Raw genomic sequence first — 26,871 nt, 5'->3', positions numbered from 1 at the left:
GGAATAAATGATAAACCTCCTTTCTAGATAATTTTTTTTTTGTCAGGTTTATGATTATAAGCATAAAAATATATTTTAATTATCACTCCTAAATATATTCAAGAACAATGAATTATTCATGATGATTGAATGCTTAATTGGATTTATTTCCCTTGTTTTAATGAACCATTCATGCACTTTTGGACATTTATCTTACTTAAAGTTGTTCACCAAATACTTTGTGTAAGCAACTTTGAAACAGCACCTTCTTGAGACTTGTCTCCAGTACCCTCTGTCATTTGTAGTTTGTGCTGGTTACACAGCTTCTCGTGCCCTACAGCACTGATTTAGCTCCACAAATAGATGATTATCACAAAGAACAGGTATCTCCCAGTCAGCCAACAAATCCATTTACAGCCTGTCCATTGGTCAAAGAAAGATGGGGGAATAGTTCAGTGCCCATCTTCATCCATCAGCAGAAGGCAAGTCACCCAGGTCAAAAAGCACCTGTATGGTGCTTCCCCAGTATGGGGGAGCTCAATAACAGACAGATTGTCCCTCTCCTGGCCTCCAGTCGTGCTGCAGGTCATTGGGACATCCTGAAATCACCTCCCCTCTGCTTCAGGGAAACCCAGCTCCTGCCCAGCAGTGTGAGCACACCCTTTGTCACGAGCTCACCAAGAGGGGCTGGGAAGACTCTGAGTCCAGGACAGACATAAATATACCTGTGTGCTCTCTGCATCCTGGAAGAGCCAGTGGAGAGCACCCAGCAGACCTGAAGATGTGGCCAGATGGGTAATGGCTACGACTTCTGAAACTTCACAGCATGCAAGTCCAAACACAGGGGCAAGAAGTAGGGGCATGGGTGCAGCTCCAGAGACCACATGGACTTTGATCCACTTGGGATTCTTTCTCCCTAACAACAAACAAAAAAACAAAAATGAAAGCAAACAAAACCAGCTACTAAATCAAGTCCATGCTGGTGTGTTGTAGCAACTTCAGATCACTGACTGTTTGTATGAAAAGCAGATTAATATCTTGGTATGTGGGAGAATTCAGGAATGAGTAAGTGTTGCCTAAGATGAAGAGGGTGAACACTGAGAGCAGAGTGTGAAGCAATAATTGCCAGATACAGGAAAATTTATCACTGGTTTTACAGTGTGGATAAATATTCTCTAGGAAATCTCCTCTAAACTTCTCTTGGTTTTATGCTGTTTTCATAACACATGCAGGTCATGTAATTTGTTCTGTAATTTGGTTGCTCTTGGCTGTGACTTATAGGGCTTCATAAGTGAAATGTTTGGGATTAGGTTTTTGGGGCTTTTTTTTAGTAAATCAAAGACAAGCGTGTTAGAGTTCTGTTGATTATTCCTAACTTACTACAGGTCAGCCTGGAATAAGTACTCAGAATTAGAAGACAGATGGAGGGTGTATCACAACACATCACCTAAAAGCAAAGGCTGTAGAAGTACCATATGTATTTGGGAAAGTGTAGGGAAAAAAGAAGGAAAAAATATAACCATGCATTTTCTTGTTAATAGGAAAGTCACTGAAAACAAGACACGGGGCTTTCACCACTGGTGCTGGTGAGTTATTTCTGTTTTAATACCAAGTCTATGGAGAATGATGAGTCAGTAGGAAAGAAATAATGAACTATCAGAGCACTTCAAAGCAGTAGCTTCATGTAAACATTTTTATCCCAACAGTTTGCAACATCATATCCAAGCAATGTATCAGGTGGGTCCAGTTGGCTGCTCCAGCAGTTATGAATTGCCAGCAATGCAAGCTGAAAACCAGGCCATACTTCTCCTGCCTGATCCGTGCAAAAATCCCAAATGGAGCAACAATCCATGGGAAAGCTTCAAGAATGCTCATACCAGCTTACCAGGATAAATCCCCTTGCTGGTCACCAGCCTGAAACATCCAGTGAGTATTAGGATTCCTGTCACATCTGCTGGAGAGGACCATATGTTCCAGCTTATGCTGAACTACTGCTCTGTGCTGCAAGCCTCTGCATTTATGACAAATGATAAGCAAACACAGCCAGCTCCAGAGTCTGTATATAAACACATGGATCTGTCATCTTCCTTTGCAAGGCTCTTCTCCCAGGGAGAACTGATTTCTCATGCGTTATCCCTCTAAACATATGCCCCATGTCTTACAAGACTCTCACATTTTGTGTAAACAATAGCACTCGTGCCACTTAAAATTGAGATATAATTATTTCTCATTAGCGAGTATTGCTGCAATATTTGGGTGGGAGGAATTGAAAAGCGGACAGTTGTTAATTTAAAAAAAAAACAAAAAAGCCCCAACATTTTAACTACTTTCAGTCTTCTCTCAAGCACCTTCAAAGCCTTCAAGTAAACAGCATTTTTCCTGCCAAAGTCAGAACAACGAGAGCTGACAAGATAAGATGTGAAAGACAGCTCCTCACCCGTCACTAGCAGTTAGCTTGCCAGGTCAGGGCTGGAATCGAGCCATTAACCTACACTTGCAGAATAATCTCACCAGTGATTTTAAGTCCTGCTGCTGTTCTTTTGCTGGATAAAAAACCCACTTGAAAGCACATTTTCACATAGCAGGAGTGCTGTACGGTTAGTACAGTAGTACAGACAGAAGGGAGATTCAGCTCCTCTCAAACTGCATTTCCAGTGTGTTTCGGCCACAGACTTGATAAGTGGCCACAGGCAAGCCACTAAAGCCTCCAACAAGTTTAACACGGAGCATCCAATTATCCCCATTGCTCTTGGGCTGAGAGTTAAGCATAAACTTTTATCTGTAGTAGTCTAGGTCTTCTCGTAACCCAGCCCTAAAGCAAAGCCCCTTTCTCATGGGAATGCTTCAGGCTAGCAGGGGAGAAACCATCACTCCTGATAGTGGGACTCTGCTGCACCTGCCTTGGGATCCACAGCCACTGGCTGATGGAGGATTTAGGATGACACGTCCAGAGAACAAAGGTTCCTCTGTGTTTTGTCATTTGGGCATCAGTCCTGGGAAAGCAACCTGTGCGTGTTCCCCTTCCCTAGAAGCTGGGTGGCATCTCTGAAGCAAGTCTCTGCCCCACAGGAGGGAGGAAACAATCTATCATCAGCAAGATGGGACAGTTTTAAATTAGACATAGGCTACTGTTTAAAGAGGGATCTTACTTTAATCCAGAGATAGCAACAGAGATCAACAGGACTGAGTCATCTGCCTTGACATGACATGTCTGGCTGCCCCTACAAGAAAATGCTTTTCACTCCACTTAATGTTTTATGCATTTGCATACATAAGTTAGCAGCCTCTGACTGTACAGCTGCCCTCAAACCCCAAGCTTAGGAGGAACTCTTGACAGCCTGCTAAAACAAGGCTGGCAGAACTTGCCTTTAAAATGCACTGCAAAAAAACTCAAATCCCCCTCACCCACTGCTGCCCCTGCTCTGACCTGGGCAGCCCAGTACACTGGGAAGGTAAGATCTGAGGGATCTAATAGTTGCCTAAAACTACTCCAAAACTATTTACTAAGATAGTGAAGGCAAAGTCTTCTCCATGGTGTCATATGACATAACAAGCAGCAGCAGACTTGGAAGGTTCAGGGTAGATATCAGGAAAAAAGCATCACTGGTAGGTTAATGCAGGACCAGAACAAGTTGCCCACAGAGGCTATGGGATTTCTGTCCCTGGAGGTTTTCATCACCTGGCTAGAAAAAGTCAAGGCTGACCTCCTTTAGTGCTGGCCACAGTCCTGCCTCCAGCAGGAGGTTGGACAAGATGACCTCCAGAGTTCTTTTCCAAGTAACACTGTGTGATTCCTGGCCTTCCATCAGAACATCATTTGCTTCCAGCTAAGAACAGGCACAAGAAAAGGCAGTGCCATGGCCAGAGATAGTGAAACAAGGACATTCAGCACCAAAACCACCACCTTCTAAATATCAGCATAGGTATAACAATCTGCATCTTAACACTAGGAAACACTGCTGCTGCCATAAACTGTATTGCTGGACACAGAGGTACCACCCCTGCTCTGCTCAGGTTTGGGTTCTGCTCTGCAAAACTGTAGCACAAGGTGGTACTTCTCAAAAACACCTGAGGTACAACTGCCACTGTCCTAAATCTATTCAGATTTTTCATCTCAGATGCCCTGGAAAACTGCTCCAAGCTTCATTCAACCTGGCCTTGAACACTTCCAGGGATGGGGCATCCACAGCCTCTGTGGGAACCTGTTCCAGTGCTTTACCACCCTCATAGTGAAGAAATTCTTCCTTCTACCTAACCTAAACCCACCCTATCAGCATAAAGCCATTGCCCCTTGTCCTATCCCTACATGCCCTTGACACGAATCCTTTCAGCTCATGTCAGCATCACCACATTAATCCCAGCCATGGGCATTTGATTTTTGCCTGGCCCAGTGGCCACAGCAAGAGGCTGAAACGTGTCCTGGCACAGCCACACCTACACGTGCCTTGTGCGGTGCCTACAGACGGTGCAGATGCTGCTCCAGAACTGTCAGAGCATCAGGAACAGCCCCAGTGCTCAGCACAGGGACTGCACCATCTGGCTGTGCCACTCACCTCCAAGCACTGTCATTACCTTAATCTCTGACTCAGAGCAGCTCTGGAGAAAAGGGGCCAGGTCCCCCAGCATCAACTGCAGAAGGAACCAGCAAGAGGTGAGATGCTGATCAAAGAGCAGGTAACAGCCCTACAGCCCTCCACACACACAGACTGACACCCTCTGCTCCCCCTCACTGAGAAATAAAACTCTCCTTTTGCAGGAGAAAATTGGGATCAAGCCCTGGGTTATCACAGGAGATAGAAGAAACCCTCATTACTTTGAGGGGAAGGATTTCATCCCACTGCATATTACGAAACTCAAATTACGTGTGTATTTTATGGTTTACAAGGAAGCCACAAAACTCAAAGTCGCAGTGAAGACCCTGTCAATCTTTCCCACCCCGTTTTGAAAATGCAGCATTTCATAGCCCTTCTGTCTGATCCAGGCTCCTTTTCCTCTGTCAACATGACCAGAGTTCACTGAGAATCACAGTGATAACAGACTTGTATAAGCCATATACTTTGGCCTCTGCCTGCCATTAACCCCTGCTGGGATGGCTAAGTTATTAGTTAGCTCAGTTCTGCCTCAAAATAACATCCAAAAAGTGACTACAGCCTTGCAGCAGCTGTACAATAGTTCTGTACAGCACTGAGCATCTCTAGTTGTTTTGTAACCTTCCACCATTTTTTTCAGTCTTTTAAAAGCCCAAATGGGTTTTTAAACAAAAAAGTCTCTCCTGAGAAAAATGAAAAGCAACTCCATTTTCTGTGTAAAACAACATGAGTAAACTGCCAGGGAACAGGGAAATGCATAGCCATTGTGAGTGACAGAAGAACAGCCCACCCACATTATAATGGATTATAAATCTGCTGCTCCAGTAAAGAAGGACTAAATCCTGCTCTGGAACATAAAGCAGAGTTGTTCTCTCAATTCACATTTTATGCTCACAGCTAGAAACAGTGTTACTGTCTGACACCCTAATCAAATGTGCAGGATGTGTTCAGCTGCTGAGGACAAAGAACTCGCTATGAGCACTTCCAGAGTTGCAGCAGATATGGCCAAACACGCTGATCTCACACAGCAACTTCCTGGCATTTGATGTTCCCAGCCTTTGGCCAAAAGAAATACATTAAACATCAGATTTGTCTCTTAAATGTTGCCCCAAGTGAGCAGTGTGTGATGGTCTCGGAGGCCTCCCACGTCTTGGACAATCACATGAGCAGTTCTGTCAGCAGCCAGTCCCACCACTGCTGAACACCACCCAGACATCTTCAGAAAACCTCGGTAACCTCGGCCTGGGAGAGCACCAGGCTTCAGCTGAGCACCGTCTCTCTAGGAAAGCCCCACAGACGCCTTGTCCAGCTTCCAATCCTGATGCAATGACTAAAGACCAGGAACTCTATGGCTCTGTTTCAAGTTTGTGTCACTGGACCATTGTATTCATGAGTGTGTAAATTGTGGTTTTGAGTCAAAATATACTGTGCCCTTCCCTCCCCCCCTGCTCTAATAATGGACTTACAAAAGATGCTGTCCCATGCTGCCCCTGGTATTAAAGACTTTACAATGGACCATTCATCAAGCAATCCTTTTCCTTCTTTTCCTCAATTATTAAAGCTGATGACTTACACAACTGCACTGGCTTCCAACACCACGTTTCAGTCTAAGCTCCTTCACAAAAAGAAAAAAAAAAGGCTAAAAATTCCTCTTTAAGAAGCTTTTCATGTCAAATTACACACCAATCAGTACCTACAAACACTAACAGAACTAGTAAAAAGGTATACCCAGATGTGCCTGGATTAAATGCTGTCTGAAGCAAAGTAAGATAAACTTGAAAGCTAAAAAAGAATATTAAATGCAGTTCCACAGGTGGTCCAAGTTACTCTCTCCACCTGCTTTGTGTCAGGAATCAGTTCCATTACACACACACTTGAGTCAAAAAAACACAAACCAAACAAACCCCCCAAAATACCAAACAACAACAACAACATCCCACCCCAACAAAAAACAAAGGGAAAAAATTCTACTTAAAAAATTTAGAACTGTACCTGATAAACAACCCACCCCAAAACACAAAGAAGTCTTCAAGTAAAATTGGTCTTATAATACCAATCTTTATTCAAGACAGATTGAAAATAAATACTTGCCAGTAGTTCACTCTGAAAACAGAAATCCAAAATTATCTACTTTATCAGTATTAACCATTTTAAAATTAGCTGATGAGCTCCAGCTCATTTCAAGTACACACAAATTTGAAGGCAACAGAGAATGTCTTTCTCATTGTTAAGTGTGTGTATACATACACAGATATTGTATATATACACATATTTTGCTGCCACCTTGTGAACAGTCTCTGCATAGGGAGGTTTGGTTCATACAGACCCAACTCTGCCATCTTTGTTCACATTTAGACCACCTGACTTTATAAATCTACTTTTTAAATGGGTGCTCAATGTGACAAAGGATGGCTGAATCAAGTGCTTAGTGCAGAAAATTTTAAAAGACTGAATATGATAGCTCTTAGTCTTCCATGATTTCCATGCACTTGTGTTGTCCCAGTTTATTGCCCACAGCCATTATGGAAAACATCACTAAATTCTTTCTGATAAAAATATTGCAGCTTTGCATCCAAGTTGTATGGCTGTCTTCAAAACAGAATAAGCTGGTGTCTGTAAAAAGAATAAAAGATTAAATACATCTCCTGAAATGTTTTGCTTGAACCAGAATGTGATAAGGAATAGTAAGCATCGTATAAAACCAAAAAACACACACACACAAAAAAATCCCACCTGCATTTGTAGCCTGACTGACTACGGAGAAAACTAAACTAAAATCTATCAGCTCTGCAGAATATTTCCATTTCTTCACAAGTGTAGGTCAGGAGAAAAATAAGGAGAGAAGTCACACATTCCTCATCTATTATTCCAGGGAGCACAGAATTTAGTTCAGTATTTCACACGTCCTAACAGGGTTGTGATCACCTACCCAGATGATAAAACAAGTTCCCAGCTGTATGGGTAGCACTTATTAGCCTTATCTTCTAAAATATCTAATCTAAACTTAAATTAAAATTTAAAATTTTGCAGAGGACACCTCTTGGCAAAACACAATCACTTTAACACCCGACATGAGTTCCAACAGATTCAGTTCTCTTCCACAAAAAAGGAAAGCTGTAATATTGCAAGGCTTTTTTATATGGATCTTTGGGAAAGAGTAACATTGCACTTACTGCTTCTGCATCGTGCTCTATCCCAATGTCGTGGTGCTCCCATTCATCATCCCGAAATTGCTTTATTACCTTTAAAAATAGCAGGTAATTAGAAATCTACTTTGCAGACTAATCAAGGCAGCTGGTACACAAAACTATCTGCTGTTGACCACTGCATTCACCACAGCAAGCTGAGGTCTCTCAAGAACTTCTCAAAGATCTGAATCTCTAATTCAGGAAGAAAGGAATTCTTCACAGTATTCTCCAAAAAAAAGTCTTTAAGGCCAAGGTGCTGTTTAATTCTGTCTTTTTCACTGTTTCAAAACCAACTATAGTTACAGTAAACTTTTAACAGTGATTAGTTTCACACACACACATGATCCTGACAATCTGAATAAGGAAACTACAGTCCCTTTCTTCTATGGGGTGTTTCCCTGTAGGCCAACTGGGCTTTTGTCTGTTCTAAAGAATTCTTTTTTTCTGTTTGAGCCAAAAGGCACTGTGTGCAGCTCTAGGCCCTGCAGTTTAATGAGGATGTGAAGGTACCTGAATGCACTCAGAGCAGGGCAACAAAGCTACTACGCAATCATATTTCTGCTTTTTATTTCCCTTTCAGACCCTTCCTTTCAATTAAAATTAATCAAAATTAAAGCACAATTCTCCCACTCAAAAGGGAAACACTGAATTACTGAAAGCATGCTGAAGATAACCAACATACATTTTAATTTTAGTCCTTGATCAATTTAATGCTGCTGAAGGAAAAAACCATCCTTTTATTTTAGAAGTTTCTGTTGACTTCAGTATTCTAAGTGACAGAACAAAGAGATCTACTGTAAATTCTACAAGCATGTTATTTTTAAAAGACTAAAGTCGCATTAAGTAATTCAATGAATTTGTTAAACTACTTTTTAAGTCAATTAAATACCTGCAGTAGTTCTTCGTACTTTTCTGGATCCTCTTCCATGAGAGTTCGGATCTGGTTGTTGTAGTGCTCTGATATACTCTCTTCCACTGCCACTGTGCAAGCCATGGCACCCTTCTTTCCCAGTAAAGCACTTCCAGCCCCTGTGATTGTGGTGCCAAACATACCAACACAATGAATTCTGAAGCAATACAAATAATTTGCACATTTATAGACTTCACAAAACAATAATAATAAACCCCACCTAAAACAAAACCTGCTACATTCCAGAAAGGCAATAAAACAGTGGGTCGGACTCTGTATGCAACCATGAGCTCATTGAACTTTTTCAGGTGGTCTTTTTCTTGATCCCACATTTGCTGCAAAAGAGCCAGATCACAGTGAAGTACAAAACCACAGGAGTTAAATGCTTCCAATAAGACTAATAAACACAGAGAAAACCAAAACAAGACACACTGTGACAGCTGAAGTAACACTGTAACATCACAGAGAAAAAGTGAAGAAGGGCAGAGGAGGACAGGTACAAAAAGGCAATATAAAAATATTTAGCTAAAGAGGACAACACTACAGTATCTGTAGTACTGGTAACTTCCTTAGCAAATGATCCCACCCTCTTCAGAAACCCACACGTTTGGACGTGCTTAGAAAGAAATGTAGAACAAACTTGCCACGAAAGCGACGACCTTTCACCTTCATCCGGCCGCTGTTAACTAGACTCAAATTAAACAAGCACAACGCTCGCCCCCAGACCCACTGACCTGGATGACCGGCCCCACGCTCGACCGGCCCAGCACGGCCATCTGCCCCGCATAGATGCGGTTGGCCCCGTACTCCCCGGCGTGGTCCACGCGGATGATGCGGTCGATGACGGGCCTGTTGATGCCCTGCGGAGCCGCCCGCGTGCTGCACGGCCTGGGGGCGGCCCCGCCGGCGGGCACAGCCCGCGGACCTGTGGGAGAGACAAAGCTGACACGAGCCCCGCTGCCCGCTGCGGGGCCGGGCAGGGAGGGGAGCGGAGCGGAGCTGCGCCCGTACCAGGCCCGCAGCGGAGGCACCGGCGCAGCCCCAGCGAGGGCCGCACCGCCGGGGCCGCCACCACCGCCGCCATCGCGCCCATGCACGGCGGCTCCTCCTCTACGTCACACCGCGCGCCGACCTCCCGCCCTATCACGACTCCGATTGGCTCCCCCGAGCAGCCGCATTGGGCAGCCCAGCTGTCCGTCAGGGCTGGCGTCCCCGGTTGCCATGGGAACGGGGGGCGGGGATCGCTGGTCCCGCCCCCGGCGCCGAGGCTGGAATGGTGGGCGGAGCGCTGAGGGCGAGGCGTCCCCCCTGCCCGCGAGCACCGCGACCCGCTGTGAAACATGGCACCCTGGAGTAAAAAATACAGCATTTATTGAACGCTGATCTCTTTAAAACGAAGGCAGAAGACATCCCGGAGCGTTACATAAAAATGCTGGTGCCTCACATTTAACTAAAGAGCAGATTTCAAGGAGTTATACACGATTCTGTACAGAAAATCCTTAACATTAATCTTTAAATAAAGGAATCTCTTAGTAGCCTCTTGGGACTGTCCCAGCAGTGCAGATAAGTGAGAAGAAACGTTAAATTAAGGGGCAGTGACACACAGTGTTACCAACCGATAACTCTTAAATATTCACATTTTAGAGTAAAAAGAGCAGTGGTCAAGGTGCTCACACAAGAATAAAACACAAATAATAATGCTTTAAAACACTAAAAAGAGGGGGGAAAAAGAAAAAAATGCCCCTCCACAGCAGCTGGTGCCTGAGCAGTGCTGTGCCTGCTGACCTGACTGAACGTCCCTTATACACACCAGTGTTTATTCAGAGCTCTTTTATCACAGTTATTGTTTTCTCTGAGCCATTTTGTGACATTATCCAGTGTTCAACTGCACTTGCTACTTCAGAGCAAAAGAAAAATAAAAAAGCCTCATCTCTAAAAATATTTAGAAAACTGATTTCAAACCCATCTGCGGTATTTTCTTCTCCTATGCGCCGTTTCGAAATACTTGTCTACATCTTTCTTTTCCTTTGGTTTTAAAAGAAGTTTCTTAGAGCATAATTTGTAAAAACAGTACAAAAGAGTTTCCGTTATGATCACATTTTACCCAAACTCCTTGGAAAAACGGGGACTTAACAAACCCCAACAAACCTGAAACTATAGCAGCAATGAAGTGTCCTACCACACAGCCTTTTTGAACAGGTCTCACACAGTATAAATTAGCTGAATTTCCAGTTTTGGAAACTTCAGGCCCCACTAGCTCAATCAAGACTAAGACCACAAGCATCCATATTCCACAGTCTGCAGTGCCAGGGTGCCAATCAGATGCTCAATTTTTTGGTGCTGCAGACTCTTCTATTCTTATCTTGTGGTTCTGTGAGTTTCAGGAAGTCAAGCTCTTCTGGCTTTCGTGGTTTTCAAGGTTGCCTCTTAGCTTCTGTTATCTTCCTGATTAGGAACATCTTGTCACGACTCTCCTGGAAATACAGAATAAAAAGAATGCTCTAGATGAACAGTGTTAATACAAGTTATCTATGAACAGCTCATTTCTTTATTAGAAATAAAGAGGTGTGCTCACTACATTGTACTCTCATTAGTGGCTCCCAGAACACTCTCAACCGCCTGAACAATTTTAAGTTTACAATAGTCTTGACTTCATTTATCTCACATTACATCACATATAAACAGTTCTGCATTAAGCCTAGCAAAAGCATCTCACACACCTTAAAATTTAAAACCCTTCTTCCAAGAAGTCTAAAAACAGCAAGCAAACAAAAATAAAAAGCATGCAAGAATTTTCAGAATTCCCAACTGATCTGCAAACCCTTCAAAAAGCAGCAAGGCTTTTGTTCCTAAATTCCCTACTCCTCAAAAATCTCTCTATGGCAGTTTTTTTCTACAGATGGGTTGTTAAATTCTGTATCTAAAAGAAGCATTACCAAGAAATAGGCTGTTTCCTAAGAAAGTGAGAAGTCTTATCAGTGAGGCTGGGTTCTGACTCGAGCACTTTGTCACACAAGTGCCGCCAAACCTGGCAGTGGCTTTTGATGGCCACAGAGCAGCATTTCTGCACTAGCACCCTTCTCCAAAGGACTGATTAGCAGGGACTTGTTCCACTTTCAGTATTTGCTCAAGAGGTGCTGGGACCTGCACTCAGGAACAAGACCAGACACAATGTGGTAGAAATACAGGCCTGGAGGGAAGGGTAGGGAGTTGGGTGCCTGTTTGTGAGGGCAGAGAAGGAAACAGAAGTGGGGGTTGTGCAAGGTAGTGGAGGGGACAGGAAGCACAAGATTCAGGTTCTCTTTTGGCAGAAAAAACACAACAGATGGGTGGATTTAAGCAAGACAACAGATGAAAAACAGGGACACGGCTTCTCAGAGGCCTATCTCTTCCATGTGCATTGCCTGATATAACCAGACCACGGCGCATTTGCAGCTGATACCAAGGAAATTGAACTCCACTGAGAAATACCACGAGTCTTTGGTTATTTTTCCTATGCGATTTGTAAAACATTCTCCACTGCCTGTGCAAACACCAGCTATCCAGAAGACCATACAAATCGCTGTTCCTTCTGCATGCCTCATTTCTGTGCCCCCAAAGTTCTCTCTGTTGCGTCAGTAAACTGGGTCAAATCTCACCAAAGCCAGTTGTTCTTCCAGCCGCTCAACCACTCGTTTGTGCGCTCCAGCCAAGGCCATGACATAGAACATAACGAGGCTGCAAACAACAAACACGGTATGTCAGCATCATGCAGAACACCATCCGTCACAAAAAAGGCTGTTATGGGCTAGAGAAATGGTGAGTTTGTGGGTTCAGATGTTGGAGAAAAGAAACATTTTTTAAAAAAAAATCGATATGCTGCTGGGGTAGGTTGGGCGTAGCTCTGCTCAAAAGCATTTGCTGAGAGATTTTTGCTGCCAGCAGGCAGGGCGTGTGTTAGGGAGTGCCAGGGGACGGAGAGGCACAACACAGATGTTACAGGCTGCATTCTGACAGCTCTGTCTAGACTGCCAGTTCCTGCCCTGCTCCAGGTGTATGTATAGGGGCGGTTGTTCCTCAGAAATTAAATTTAATGAGGCTTCACTGGAGCAACTTTGCTCCCACTGGGGTTGCTAACTAAGGTAAGCAGCCACAGAAGAATTTGGCAGCCATTCCTTATAGCATATATCCCAATGTGACTCCGTGACTGATTATCCACAGTGCGTTAAATGATGGAAAATAGCAAGAACCAGAGCGGTAGAAATGCCTATACAAATCACGTATCTTTTTTCCAAATAATAAGCAGTAGGGTAGTAGTGCAAGTCATCCTTCACCTTTTACACCAGCTTGATGATAAAGTAAAAAAAAGAAAAGAAAAAAACAAACAAAGAGGACTTGAGATTTCCTATATATGTAATAACAGGTTCAGTTCAGGAAAACACAAACATGGGCTATGAAAGAAAAGGCTGGGTGGAGTCCAAAATAAACTGCATAGTTTCTCAAGTGTACAAGTTGTAGAAAGCATCAGGTGACCTCTAACCTTAAAAATGTTATGATTCTATACTGAATTTTATATTACAAAATGACTGTCTTGAGAGTTTTGTTTAATGTTCGTTTGGTGTTTTAAAACTAAGGTTTGTGGATAGGAATTGTGATCACAGAGCTTGCAATGCTAACTTGCAGAGGATTTGCAGTTAACATTTTTGAGAAGGACACTGTTAGATATGGGAAGTGAGAAGAAATGGAATAAAGACAATGAGTGCAAAGACATAAGGAATGAAGATTCATGTGTGCTTCGGTGCTTTTGACTGCAAGTGAAAAATCTGGTCTAATAAATGTTTGGTACTAGTTCAGTAAGGAAGGAAATGAAGGTGCATAAGTGAATCAGGTCTCCACAGTACTCACCAAATGACCATAAAAAGAGGCACTGCAAAGGCTTCTGATGCCATGCCAAAAAGGACCTGCTGCAGACCTTTTGGAAATCCACGTATTGTATCTGGAACAATTTCCCATGAAGTGTTAAAATTCCTGAATGGCCCACATGCCTTGGAGGAGGGGATACTGTCAAAGAAGCAGAACAGAAAGAAGATGTTACACCAAAATGTAAAGATGAAATAATCCAACACAAGCCCAGCACCATTTTGCCGATGGGGTAAAAGTGTCCTGTGTCTTTAAAACTGTAAGTTTTGTTTATATAAACTGAGTTATAATTTGATGTATTATACACTATAAATTTCATTCCAATTAATCATTCCAAAGTCGTGTGTCTGCTTTTATGGAACTGACAACCTCAGAACAAGTGTCACCTTCAGCAAAGTTAAGCTGTCACTTACCTTGCTATGCTGACTCCCACAGGAATAAAAGCCAAGAGGAGCCCAATCAACAGCACGGCCAGGAAGAAAAATTTGGAACTTGATGCCCTGATAGGCTTATCTGCAGGTTTCTGTGTGTGTATCAGACTGATCTGAGGAGGGAAAGCCAGCAAGACTGTTACCAGTATATTTATATACACACATCCAAGTATACTTTCCCCACCAGCTGAATCTTCCATTCTCAGACATGCTACCAGCTACCACACAACCACCCTCCTTTGATGCACATGGGCTGAGAAGGGCTAAGATAAGAACACCTTACATTTTGGTCTAAGTCTCCAATTTGGATTAAGAACTCGGTCCAGGGGGCCTCATGCACTTGTGCAGAGTCAACAGACACGTCCAACCCAGCTTGGATTTTCCAGTTTGCTTCCAAATTTTTTAGCAGTTTTGCAAAATTTTGCCCAAGTTCTAAGCTGTGTTGCTAATACATAGAGTATTGCAGGAAAGTGTTGTAAAGTAGCTTTAGTGCATAAAAAGATTTTATTTAAAAAACGACAAATAATTGAAGAGGTAGTAACTGAAATGTGGCTTTGCTTGATTTCAAAGCAAAATTCTACCTTCACTTAACAGTACAAAACCTACAGAAAATGGAATGCCATTGCCTCATTCTAGTACCCTGCATCCACAGGTGTTTTTAGGGTTTTTTGTTTGCTTTAGATCACATGCATACCTAAATATCTATATTACAGAAACCATAGAGATGTGCTCAGTTTTCTTTGATAACCATACACCTCCATTACCTTTTTAATGTAAAAAATGATGAAGTATTTAACGGTTGCTATTGCAGGGAGAAGTGGTGAAAAGAAGGTTCCAATCCAGCAAATAGTCTGCCCATAAATGATTTCAAGGACATTGTCAGAAATTCTAAATTCCGGCAATCCAAACCACTGAAGTGGCTTGCAGGAGCAATGAGTAACTAACAACCTAAAACCAAAGAATATCATTAGCCCTAAATCTAAGTTATAGTGCTTAGATGAATTCTAACACATTTGGAACACACAGAATTTGTCATTTAAGCATTAGACAACAGAACAGAAAATATCTGAAGAAAAAACAGTCTCAAATATCAAAAGCTATACAGTCACCTGAATAACAAATAAGTGCTCAAACCACCAGAAATATGTTTATGTGTATTTTAAAATTGGTAACCTGGTTAGAACTAAGAGGAATTAATAACAGAAAAAAAGCAAATATGTTTCATATGTCATTTGCAAAATATGCTCCAAAAGCAGAGATACTTACTTTCTAGGAAAGTCCACAAACAGGGTCACAGCCAGAATTATAATAAAATCAAATATCATCAGTTTATACATTTCTTGTCCAACATCAGATTCCCAGCACTATAAAAACAAGTCAGGAAAAACAAGATTAGCAGTCTAAATAACAACTGAAAAATAAATCTGTCCATCACTAAAGCAACAACTGTCTCAACTAACACCATAAAGTTCAAATTAACTCCCATTCCTAAAATATTTCAAGTCTCAGAGCTCCCATGCCAAGCTTTTCACTTGTTTGTTTTGGTGGGTTTTGTTTGGTTTGGGTGATTGGTTATTTTCTCTTTGTATTTTTATTTTTTTTTTTTTGTGGGGGGGATGTTGAGGAAAAACCATTTGCCTTATTGGAGCAAAAAGCAGTGGCACAACTGTCTCCAAACATAGCCACCTCAAACAATACTCAAGGTAGACAGAAAATTTATGCTAAATGATCATCTGCCACTGGACTAATTCCAAGTTTTAGACAAACAAAAGATCCATGTAATAACTGTACTGGTTTGCACTGAGCAGTGAGAATCACCACCAGGTATAACGTGAACGGCAACCCCAGGGCTGATACTGAACACCTCCAGACAGGCAACCCTCATGGAAAACAAATCTCTGTTCACAAGCTCAGATGATTAAAGACCAAGATAAATCTGCTTACAGGATAGAGTTTGTAATTGTATCCACAGGGCTCACACTTGTCAGCGGCACAGTCAGAGATCTGACTCCACAGAGAGAACAAGAGAACACCAATGTTGGCCAAACGCAGGAAGACACACCTGGAAGAAAGGCAAAACTTATTTCCAAACCTGCTGAAAGAGAGCCATGCTAAGACTTGGCTCACTTTGCTCAGGAGTCCAAGGCAGCCTTGAAACACAAACGAGTCAAGCAGAGCTTCAACAGAACAGCCAGATAGATAATAAACACATTTCTTTCCTTAGTAGTGAGTTAAATTGCTTTTCATTCTCCCAGTTTTAGGCTACAGTCCCCTGATTCTTTTCTCAATGTGGTTCCCAGATCAGTCATTTCAGTTGCAGATCTTGATGCTGCAACTCTCTCAAGTACAATTTGGGAGGCCAGGTGACAATTCTGTGTGCAGCATTTCCACCTCATGTAGCTTCAGGCCTTCCGAGGCACTTAGCCAAATCAGAAATACAAAGGACAGGCTTGGAGAGTTCAGATGCTTCAACCCAGGTCTCACTGCCTTAAGCTGCCAAACACCAGTTCTTCATGCTCTCACATGGAAGTATCTTCTACCCCAAAACTTTTAACTTCGGCCTTGAGCAAAGCTGTGCTTCGGTCACTGCTGTACACACACATCTGCTCACTTGAGGGAACTGCTGCACACAAAGCAGTGGGAATCCACTGCTCTGCAGCCACAAATTCTTTACTGACTATTCAGGTTGTTGAAGTTCTCCAGACCACAGAGCTAAATGGGATTGAGAGAAAAACTTGGACATTGAGATGACTGCACTGCACTGTCATCAAAACAGATTGTTCCCAGATGTAACGTTTCCAGCTAAGCATTAGCCAAACAATGCCTGCTTGGTTTTCATCACCAACTTCTCTGCTTCCTGATATTTCAATGTTTACAACACACATAACCTACCAAGAACAAGTTTTTTAAACATCCAAAGCAACAACAAAAACATCTTTACCTCATGAGTGTCAGTGTGATCTCAAAGGCTGGTAAAAAATCTTCAAATCTGATTAGAAATGAGAAGATCTGAGGACCAATGAAGTTGGACAATGTGATCACTATTGAAGGCAAATACTGCACTAAGAGATTAGCCAAGAAGTTCGTATTGCTGATGTCCTGCACAAGAAGAGATGAGAGAAAGATAATACTTAAACACACCTTCCTGACATCGTGCTCTCTCCAGCTACCCCCCTGGTCTCTCTTGTCCAGCACTCAGGTACCATCTTTTACTCTGTCTGCATTCTCCACCTACATTTGCACTGAGCAGTAAGAATCAGGTATAACATGAATGGCAAACCCATCTGACTCCAAATACCTCCAGACGAGCAAGTTTCATGGAAAACAAATCTCTATTCTATATACTACAAGCCTGATCACTGCTATCTCTGCAGTTTGCTGCTACACACCCCTGCTTTCTCCTGCTCCTTTGACCAGTAACTCCCTCCACCTCCAGTTAAGAGTATTTCTGTGCTTCCCCAAAGCTTCTGTTTGAAATGTGTCTGACTATGTTGCTAATCAACACCAAGGCTACCAGGTTTTACACCTACCCAAAGTGTAAACACTTTTCAAGTTCTTCTCACTGCTGCCAAGCAGCTCCTCTGACTTTCCTACCAGCCTGACAAGCCCTTCTATCTGCTCATTTAGGCAAGGTCAGGATACAGACCCTTATGCACAAAGCCCACATTAAGTGAAGCTGGTTTTTAAGTTGTTCTGTGTTGTGTTGTCCTCTTCTCTGCCTTCAAACAATACCTCTGACACAAACAGTTAGTCCCCATTTCCTGCTTCTGTCTCTACAGTCCTTGCAGTTTACAGAAGTTAAGAGTTAGGTCCACCATGAGCATAACTTTAGCCATGCACAGCCAGGCCCATCACATCAGCAACAAACACAGGGGAGATAAAAAGCGCAGCCCCCATTCCTACCAGGCTGACTGAACCCTGGGGTCCCACAGAGAAGTTGCAAAACTGTCATAACTGTTGCCTGTTCTTACTCTGCTTCTGAACCACTGTTTTCGAATGCTTGTCCTGCCAGGGGCGAACAACCCCGCCCAACCTGATTCTTTCCCCTACTGTTGCAAGAACCTTTGACTTTGAAAACTTCTCTGTGTTCAAAGCCTTCCTGTTTCCCCACGTAGCGGTAACTCAAGTCACAACACAGATCACAATCTCTGCTCTGCCTTCCCTTGCAGTGCAGTTTCAAAGCTGAGCAGTGAATCAGATCATGTGAAGTTGATCACCATGAAGTTTGCTTTAAGCAGATCATTCCCTCAGCCAGTTCACTGCCCAGACCCAGCAGGTCACAGCGAGGTGAGCACAGTTACATGGGAAGGGTGATGAGGGCTGCTCTTCTTGTCACCTGCCTTAGCTCCAAGGCACTTGACACCAAAGCCTCTGCAGCAAAGGGGGACATTACTGGGCTTTTTTTTTTTTTTTTTTCTTATTTGCACACGGTTCTTGATCTTTCCTGCTCTCTCCTACTAAAAAGAATTGTAAGTCTGTACAAAGCATTTTCAGATCCCTTGCATAAAAGGTGCTATATTAAGATACTTCACTCTTTCACAATAGTTCCTCTTGCTGTAATGACCAGCCTCGACTGAATCTGTCCTAATGTCATTTCTGATACTCACATTGGACTTTTCTTGAGAGAAGACAGTCACTCTATAAATAGAATAAAAACATCCTGATAAAATGGCAATAACAATTATATTTATAAATATTCTCAGAGAGTAGATGCGTAGCTTTTCTTTTATTGTCCTGTCAGCAATTTTTTGCTTCAGTCTTTCTTCCTCCAAGTCCATCTACAAACAAAAGTAAAAAAATAAAAGAGATGCAGTTTTCTGGTGCAGCTACAACACCTGACACCACAACTTCTACCTCTGGGATGTGCAAATCCATACCCTGTTCTAGGAGGGCCAGTCCACCACCCACCCAAGCACACAGAAGTGTGAGTGCCTTTTCACTGACACAAAAGGGTCCACACAGGAATGAAAGTCCCTGTGTGCTCAGCCTCCTCAGGCTGAGCGCCCTGCAGCCAAAGACAAGTGTCTTGCAATCCCCTTATCTTTGCTGGATCAGTAACATATTTCCTTGAGGGCAGAAAGACAGTTTGCCTGTTCATCGTGACAGATAGCTTGGTACTAAACTCTGAAACAGAGTAAAGCAGCTCCCCCACCTCATTACTTCTGCAGGTAAGTAACCAGTCCTCACCAAAACTTCCTTCTCCTACTCATTGTGAAAGAAAATTGGGGGGTGGCACAGAGAGAAGGAAGCAGAGTCTTGAGCAGCTGTTCATGAAAACTTTACATATTTTGCCTTATCTGATGTGAAAATACAGTATTGCCTGTGAAGGCAATTTAACCTGGGCAGACCCACACATTACCCAGGTATTTTCTGAGGATTTATTTCCATCAAGCAGCAATATTAAGGGGCAAGTTCTTCTAAAGTGTGAGTTCTAGAGACAAAAGTGTGGTAAGTAAAGGAGGTTCTGGTTATACAATGAAAAAAGATGGCTGTGAACTTCACTAGAGCAGAAAGCAACTCACTGTAATTTATGAAAGCTGTAATTACTGCTTTGTGGTTTGCAGTGGAAGTATCTTCTCAAAGGTAATTGTTTCACTACACAAATCTCCATGTCGAGTGTGCAGAGAGCAAAAAGAAGGTACTTGTTTCACCAAAAAAGCCTTTCAGACTCTCTTTTCAGAGCTCTTGGGAAACCTGGAGCTGCATCAGCATTTTGTATGTGCATGTGTGCCAAAGACACCCAGTGAAAAATCTTTCAGATACTTTCAGTATCTTCTTACACTCTCAAATTGTATGAAGAGTACCATCTGAACTTCATTCCTCCCCAAATAACTGCCTACCACGTTGCACACTTAAAACCCAGAGTACTCAAACTGACTCCTGACAGTACAAGGGTTTTGCCCATAGCTGGGACAGCCTTTCCTGTTGGACTGTGCAGAAACTAACACAGGAAGCAGGACTGGAGTGTGAGGAAGAGGCAGATAAGACAAGCAGCCAACAGGTTGGCCTCAGTCCCCGGTGGAAGGGGGAAGGGCCGACAACCCCAATTCCAACTACCTAGAAAGCAAGAGGATGTGGGCTGCCCTGCCCCCAAAACAAACTGCTTTAGTCCTTATTAACCTTATTCCACTATCTGCAAAATTACACACCTCTCTATTTTAGCCACTTAAGCCATAAGAAACCATAATCACAGAAAGGTGAAAGTTACTCACCTGGAGCTCATATCGCAAGCTACGATGTTTTAGCCGAGCTGCGTTTGGATCTGTAATGCAGAAGTCCCAGCCTGCAAAGACTTTGTTACAGTAAGTCTGAAATGGGTCTGCATTATGCACTAAGCTCTGCTTAAATCCTTCCACAGACCTAGAGAAAAATGCAAGTTTATATAATTCATGAGAAGACATATTTTATCCACAGCAAAAAAGAAAACCACACCAAAGCAACCTGGCTGATCAAAGACTGAACTACCCTGTCTACAAGCAAACTGCTGCACTTGCTTTGCATCAGCAAGGCACTGAGAGGCTTTCAGTGAGAGGTTCTGCAGCAGCTGAACCTGACTGGCACAGGTTACTCCCCCCTGCACTCAGACACACTCACACCATCTCACCTCACCCTTCTCTGACACTGCAAAGAGCTGGCTCAGAAAACTTGAGAGGGTGAAAATAAAAGCCACAACCAAAAACCCTAAAAGAAAATCCCCCAACAACTACTAGTTGAGGGCCTTTTATTTATGTGTACATATGAAAAACTGATACTTCAAAATTTGTTGTTGTTGTTTTGTTTGGTTGGTTTTTTGTTTGTTTGGGTTGTTTTGTTGGCTCTGCTTCTCAAGCACAGACAAAAGCTACTGTGGCACTGCATCCTCAAGAAGAAGATTCGCTATTTTCATATAAAACAGTTCTGGAATGCAGTATGTTCCCTTGCAGTAGGAATACAATGTAAACTGTGCAATAGGTAGCAGTAAATAAACTACACCAACATCTTTACCTTTTTATTATCCAGAGGAGACTTAATGCAAGGTAGGCAAATGTAGCCAGGAGGTATGCCAGGGGCAAATTGTACCTCATGACACTGATCCATACAGTATCTACTGTGTAATAGCCATAGAACAATCTTGTCAGTTCAAGGAATCCCTGGGAAAACATGAATTTGAAACAGAATTTGTAACAGCAGCAGCAACTGCCCTGTTAAATCCAAACCAGCATCAAGCAATCATTTTGTAAATTTAAAATCAGGGCTCCCAGCAAGATACAGCAGTCTGTAGCTTCTAAATACTGCCACTGCTTCTACCAAACTGTGATGCAGACACTGTGTGATTAGAGTCTCTCCCCTCTCCAGAGCTCTAGGACACAACACTGGGACCCTACACAGAGAGCACAATAGGCACTGTGCTCCAGAATACATCAGGGTTTAGCAGCTGAGGAGGAGAGGCCAGGCTGCAGCACGTGGCCAGCCAGGCCTTGTGGTTGCTGAGCAATTAGTCAGTTTGAAAACTCCCTTTCTCACAGATAGAGGCTCATTTACCCCAGTGATGCATATGCCTTACCATTTTTCAGAATTATCAAAGCTTCGTTCCACTACTGAAATGTTTTCACATTTTAAATGTCACGCAAGCCACAGAAAACTAAAACAGAAAAAACCTAATTACTTACAGTGCCACTGAGCAAATCTTGGAGGTAAGTATAGAAGTAAACAAGTCCCTTATTACCACCAGGTTCATAAATTGTGCAGTTATACTCTGTAAAAAGAAAGGCACGAAAAGTCACTGAAATTGTAATGCCCACTGAACCGCAAGATCAAACGTGGCACATTCTTATAAAAAAACATTTCTTTGTTCTGGGAGGTGGAGGAGAAGCTGATGAAAAGGAGGAATCTTACAACAGCTGTACATAGAGAAGATGTTTACCTATGTTCTTTGGAGAAATGTTAGCAACGGTACTGTTGAATATTCTGTAGTCAGAAATGATGGTGGGAAGAGTAACAAAACTGAACATCAGGATAAAAATTATAAAATTCAGCAGGACCAGAAAACGCAGGAAGGAGAAGTAGGACTGGATGCCAGTACCAAATGTCCCTGGGAATAAAAGAAACACATGTCAATAATTAAGATGAGAAAATAATTGAAAATACAGAATGAGCAGATTATCATTTCAGTTACATTGAATTAACTGAAGAAACATTGCTGAAGTTCTAAGTACTTCAGACTTTTAGCAATATAATTGAAAAGGAAATTGGACTTTTAAATAATTTTCTCCAATATATTTCCTTCTACCACATCGTGGATTTTACACTCATCAGTAACAAGGGAAGAAATTAACTTCTTAAACACATGTAGTCATATCTGAAACTACACTCACACATGTAAAACTGCCAATTACAGAAGCAACTCTGAAGAGGAGAAATCAATATCAGACAACAAATACCTTCAATGCTGTGAATATCACGTCGCCAAAGCACCAGATAAGATGACAACCCCTTGGCTTCACTGAGGACTTTTCTCAATGATTTACTGCTAGCTTTCTTCCACTTCTTCCATTTAGATAAATATTTTATATCAGCCTGCTCAGAGTCCCTAAGAATCAAGAAATACAGTTACTGAGCACAAGAAGTAACTTTTCACTGCATGTAAGAGGGCCCAGCCCGACAGAGCCTGCCTGGAGCCTTCAGGGGACAGCACAGTGCTGGGAGCTGGAGTAACACACACAAACTGTTCCCATCTGGTCCTCCTGGTAATGGTGACATCAACTTCACTCACATACAGCAAGTTCTCTCACAAAAAACACTTGCCTCTCTTGGAGAAAAAAAAAAAACAAAACAAAACAAAACAAACAAAATAATTGACAATAGCACAACACAGAAAAAAATATGTATCTGAACTTCCCAGTGGGATCTCAGGGAAGTTGCCATTAATGACTTCATATTTACAGATGGCTGGAAAATGAAGAGAAGTTTCTTTCCTCAAAACTTCTGAAACTTCTGACCTCAGCATCTCCACCAAGAGGCTCTTAAAAAATTTCTCTATAATATTTATCCAAAGTATGTTGTGTAAAAAAAAGAAAAACAAAGAGAGAAAGCACACTATTGAGACTTAAATATTTCATTTGGATTTTATAATTCTGACGTTTGTATCACATAACAGAAAACAAATGTTACTAAAATAATTAATTTTTCATTATTCAGTTTTAATAGGTTTTGAAAAGTTTGCTGCAAAGTGCCGACTCAATGAATTTTAAAAAGTAGTTTTTGCCACATCTGGGGGTGCACTGTTCTAATAACAAGCTGCAAACAAACACTGAGGATGTGCCACTGTCTGTAAGTTTTAACTACTTCTCACTTATCGATTTTCATACTATATGCATACATTTGCATTTTAGAAATTGCTGCATGGTCAGCAACAGCATCAAAGAGAATTCTGAGTGGGTCAGAGTTTGCATTTTATTGTTTCTTTTAAGAAACCTGAAAAATAGACAAAACTTCCCAGAAAACTTGAAGATGGACTTGTACGAGCAAATGCTGTTCCAGCCTCTGATGCCACTGAAAAAGAACAGCAGTTCAGCACCCATGGACACCGTGCTGGAGTAGAAGGTAAAGGTTTCGGTTTTAAAAGACTTTGTACACAACCCTATCAAGTGCTTGAGTGATGCAAGTGCCACACCACTGCCGCGTGTATTGTTGCCCGTTTGGTTGTCCTACTCAGTTGAAAGTAAAACAAGCATTTTGGCAGGAATCCGAATTAAACCTATACACAACAATCAAACAGGCAGCAGATGACCTCAGCTTTAAGTGCAAATACAGCTCCTCTCCAAAGATTTCATTTAGTGCAAACCACAGGCTGCAGCACCGTCTGGCCCGTGTTAGGCTTGCATTTTAAATAGAGGCGTGGGCTGCATATTCATCTGAGTTACAGAAGTTGAGTGTTCAGCTTTCAGGACGTTTATACCAAGCACTTTGTGTTGGCAGCTGCTGCACAACATCCAGAGCACTGATCTGTAAAAGTGCCAAGAAGCCCCACCAGAATCTCTCAGTGCTAACATGTGTAAACAAGCTTGGGACATTGCAACTCCACTCCTCCCTCCAGTTCCTTTTTCGTAAAGAACTGAGCTTTAAATACCCAACTTCAAATAAAAATTCAAGGTATCGAGCACTTCCCTTTACCATGATCCAGATCTTCCGCTACTTCTTGAGTGCACATTATAGGGTTACACATAACTCCAGGGTCAGGCTGTTCCCCACTCCTCTTGCAAAAGAGTAACTCTTGTTCTCTCTGGAGTACCAGACATTGACTGCAGTTTCACCTCTCTCCTGGTTGATAACAGACTACAAGGTACCTGATTTAAAGGTGGAGCTGTTCCCTTACAGTATAAAACCACATCCTGTACCCTCCCTCCTCAAAGCAGCTTTCAGCCCAGCAGCAAGACATGAGACAACAAGCAGAGAAACCCAGGCGGGGATGAAGCATGCTCTTTGCAATCCCTCCAGGGGGCTACCACCGGGGGGGGGCAGGAACTGCTCACAGCGCACAGGAAAGAGCCATTTAAAAAAGAAAATTAAAAGAAAAAAAAAGGGGGAGGGGGAAGAAAGGGTCCTGAGACGCTTCCTTCCAACTGTACTGAGCCACAGCAAAGGGAGCGCAGTACATTGTGTAAGAGCAGCTAGGCAGACTCGGAGCAGCAGCACTCGCATAGCAGCAGATAACCCACAATGACCCTTGAAAGCACAAAACCCTACACCAAAAAAAAAAAAAAAAAGAAAAAAAGAAGCCAGTAAAAAACACGTTTGGCTGCTGCAGGTAAGACCCAGGTCCCAAGTTCTGACTCATTTCTTCCAATTCAAGTCGCCCCTGCCCCCAGCCCGCGACTCCCTCGTGCCAGCCAAGAGCACCCGGGCACCTTCGCGTCGGAACCACAGAGTGAAAACAGGAGCTGAACCCAGTTCTGCTTCAGCCTTCCAGCGCACCGGGGTCGTGTTTAGGAAAGGTCAATTAAAAACAAACAAACAAACAAAAAACGACAACAAGGGAAAAAACCGCGTTGAGGATTCACCTTAATCTCCTCTTCTCCGCGATGCTCAGCGGGTACTCCCTGGCAGGGCGCGCAGCGGGCTCGCCTCCATCCTGCTCCAGCGCCCAGGGCTGGGTGGCGGCGGGTCCGTGCGGGGCCGCCCGGCGCTCCCGGGTCCCGCCGCGCCGCCGCCGCGCCGAGCGGCAGCTGGGCAGCTCCTGCAGGAAATCCACAGGTGCGGCGCCACGCGGATCCTCGGCCGGCGACAGCCCTGCGAGGGGAGAGAGCGGGGGCTGCGGGGCGGGGGTCGCCTCAACAGGGCACCCGGGGCCCCGCGGCGCCGAGCGGGTCCCGGCCCGCCCGTCCATCCCCCGGCCCGCCCGCCCCGCGCCCTCACCGCTGTCCCGCTGCCATCCCGGCGGCTCCGCGGCCGCCCCGGCTCCACTCATGTCCGCGGGGGAAGCCGGAGCCCCGCGCCGGTGCCGCCGTTTCCGGGCGCGGCGGGGCCGTGGGGCGGTGGCTGCCGCCCAGAGCGGGGGCGAGGCCGCCCGCGGGGCCGCCTTCCCCGCACCCCGCCCGCCGGGCTCACGGCTCCGAACGCCGGGCTTTCCCTTCCTCTCGCTTGTTTCTAAACTCGGGGTACACCAGCAGCTCACCCTCGTTGCAATGAGGCAAGGCTCATGCGCCCCCGGGTGCGGGGCTCTGCGTGTTGTAGCTGCTGGGCATCTCTCACCGACGCTTGTCCCGTCAAATGGCTTTGTTTCAATGTCTTCTGCTGCTCTGTTAAACGCCCACGCTCGTGGTGGGTGCTGTAAAAATTACAAACTCTTGACACTTGGTCAACTCTCATGAGGTCACGAGCCCGAGGTGTCATCTCTTTCTGAATGACTGGATCCAGTGGCACAGGACACAGTGGAAACAGCCAGCTTCACCCCTGACTGTGAAAACTCAGTATGAACTGGAGCAAGCAAAGTAGATGCTGGATCTCTTTTTCCATCTGAGAGTGAGGGTTTTGTGTTAGCTTGTACTAAACATCTCAGAGAGATTTATTTCTTGGAATAATTCTTGCCTCTTGTGTGACCAAAACCAAATGAAACCTCTAGTAGGTTCAGCAGCTTTAGGTGCTGGGTGAAAAAAAAAAAAAACATATTTTCTAGCATTTCTTACTGTGTTCTACTGGTAGTTAAACTGATAAACAGATTTTTCTGAACATTCCTCATCCGCTTTTTGCCATAGTTTTAAAAATAAGTTGTTATTAGGCTTCAGAATGCTGAATCAGACATAAATGAACACGTTTCTTCTGTTACATGTGTGTCATCAGCTCAGGTATATAATTTTCAAATTGCTTTATTAGCAGTAAGAATCTATGTGGATCATCTGTTTTCATAATAAAACAATAAAATGTTATTGATAAAAATGTAGGCTCTCAAAGTAATTTAGATGTACATGCTTATAATCTGTGTTACTGGCAGAGGTGAAAGATATAACTTAAGGGGAATTGTTGTGAAATACAAAGACATGGAATTAAAGCATGGCAACTTCCTTATTGCACTGAATGACTTAAGAAAACAAATCAAGAAACCTACCTTGAAGGTATTCTTGCCTTCATGCCAGTAGGCTGGTCTTTGACAATTGGACTTGATGATCTCAAAGGTTTCTTCCAACCTTGATGAGTCTATGATTCTATATCTAATATGTTTTTTAGCTATTTTTGATGAGAACCAGTTATAACTTGCCCTCATCCTCCAATAAGTCATTCTGGAGGCCTGTTGCTTTTTTCCCTTCTTGTTTTCCCAGATCTCCAGGGTGGTTTTGCCCAGGTGGTTTGTTTTTGGGTTTTTGTTGTTTTGTTTTTTTTTTTTTTTTTTTTTTTTTTTT

The 26,871-nt window shown here is 43.2% G+C and overlaps 3 protein-coding genes across 3 annotated transcripts in view; 1 reads left to right on the top strand and 2 right to left on the bottom strand.

Annotated features, from left to right (window-relative positions):
- Nucleotides 1–6,606: 6,606 nt before the first annotated feature.
- COQ7 (coenzyme Q7, hydroxylase) lies at nucleotides 6,607–9,768 on the bottom strand. Its single transcript, XM_027885460.1, has 6 exons — nucleotides 9,678–9,768; nucleotides 9,401–9,591; nucleotides 8,887–9,001; nucleotides 8,646–8,785; nucleotides 7,742–7,810; nucleotides 6,607–7,181 (listed from the first exon to the last, which is right to left on the bottom strand). The coding sequence occupies exons 1-6, from the start codon at nucleotides 9,757–9,759 to the stop codon at nucleotides 7,104–7,106; spliced, it is 675 nt and encodes a 224-aa protein (XP_027741261.1). The 5' UTR covers nucleotides 9,760–9,768; the 3' UTR covers nucleotides 6,607–7,103.
- A 944-nt stretch (nucleotides 9,769–10,712) lies between these two features.
- Nucleotides 10,713–22,748, bottom strand: TMC7 (transmembrane channel like 7). Its single transcript, XM_027885430.1, has 14 exons — nucleotides 22,417–22,748; nucleotides 21,900–22,067; nucleotides 21,646–21,731; nucleotides 20,981–21,126; nucleotides 20,209–20,356; nucleotides 18,604–18,774; nucleotides 16,938–17,095; nucleotides 15,941–16,058; nucleotides 15,263–15,360; nucleotides 14,761–14,944; nucleotides 13,979–14,109; nucleotides 13,551–13,706; nucleotides 12,305–12,383; nucleotides 10,713–11,140 (listed from the first exon to the last, which is right to left on the bottom strand). The coding sequence occupies exons 2-14, from the start codon at nucleotides 21,985–21,987 to the stop codon at nucleotides 11,081–11,083; spliced, it is 1,623 nt and encodes a 540-aa protein (XP_027741231.1). The 5' UTR covers nucleotides 21,988–22,067; nucleotides 22,417–22,748; the 3' UTR covers nucleotides 10,713–11,080.
- Nucleotides 22,749–25,203: 2,455 nt separating this feature from the next.
- Nucleotides 25,204–26,871, top strand: part of TMC5 (transmembrane channel like 5) — a 32,977-nt gene continuing 31,309 nt past the window's right edge. The window contains exons 1-2 of the mRNA XM_027885427.1: nucleotides 25,204–25,228; nucleotides 25,847–26,009. The gene's annotated coding sequence lies outside the window, so the exon portion shown is untranslated. The remainder of the gene's footprint in view (nucleotides 25,229–25,846; nucleotides 26,010–26,871) is intronic.

Source organism: Empidonax traillii, unplaced genomic scaffold, assembly GCF_003031625.1.
Source record: "Empidonax traillii isolate 1590-97213 ecotype Southwest subspecies unplaced genomic scaffold, ASM303162v1 scaffold166:size2381449, whole genome shotgun sequence".
NCBI classification, from domain to species: Eukaryota; Metazoa; Chordata; class Aves; order Passeriformes; family Tyrannidae; genus Empidonax; species Empidonax traillii.
This window is presented reverse-complemented; position numbering and strand designations above follow the sequence as displayed.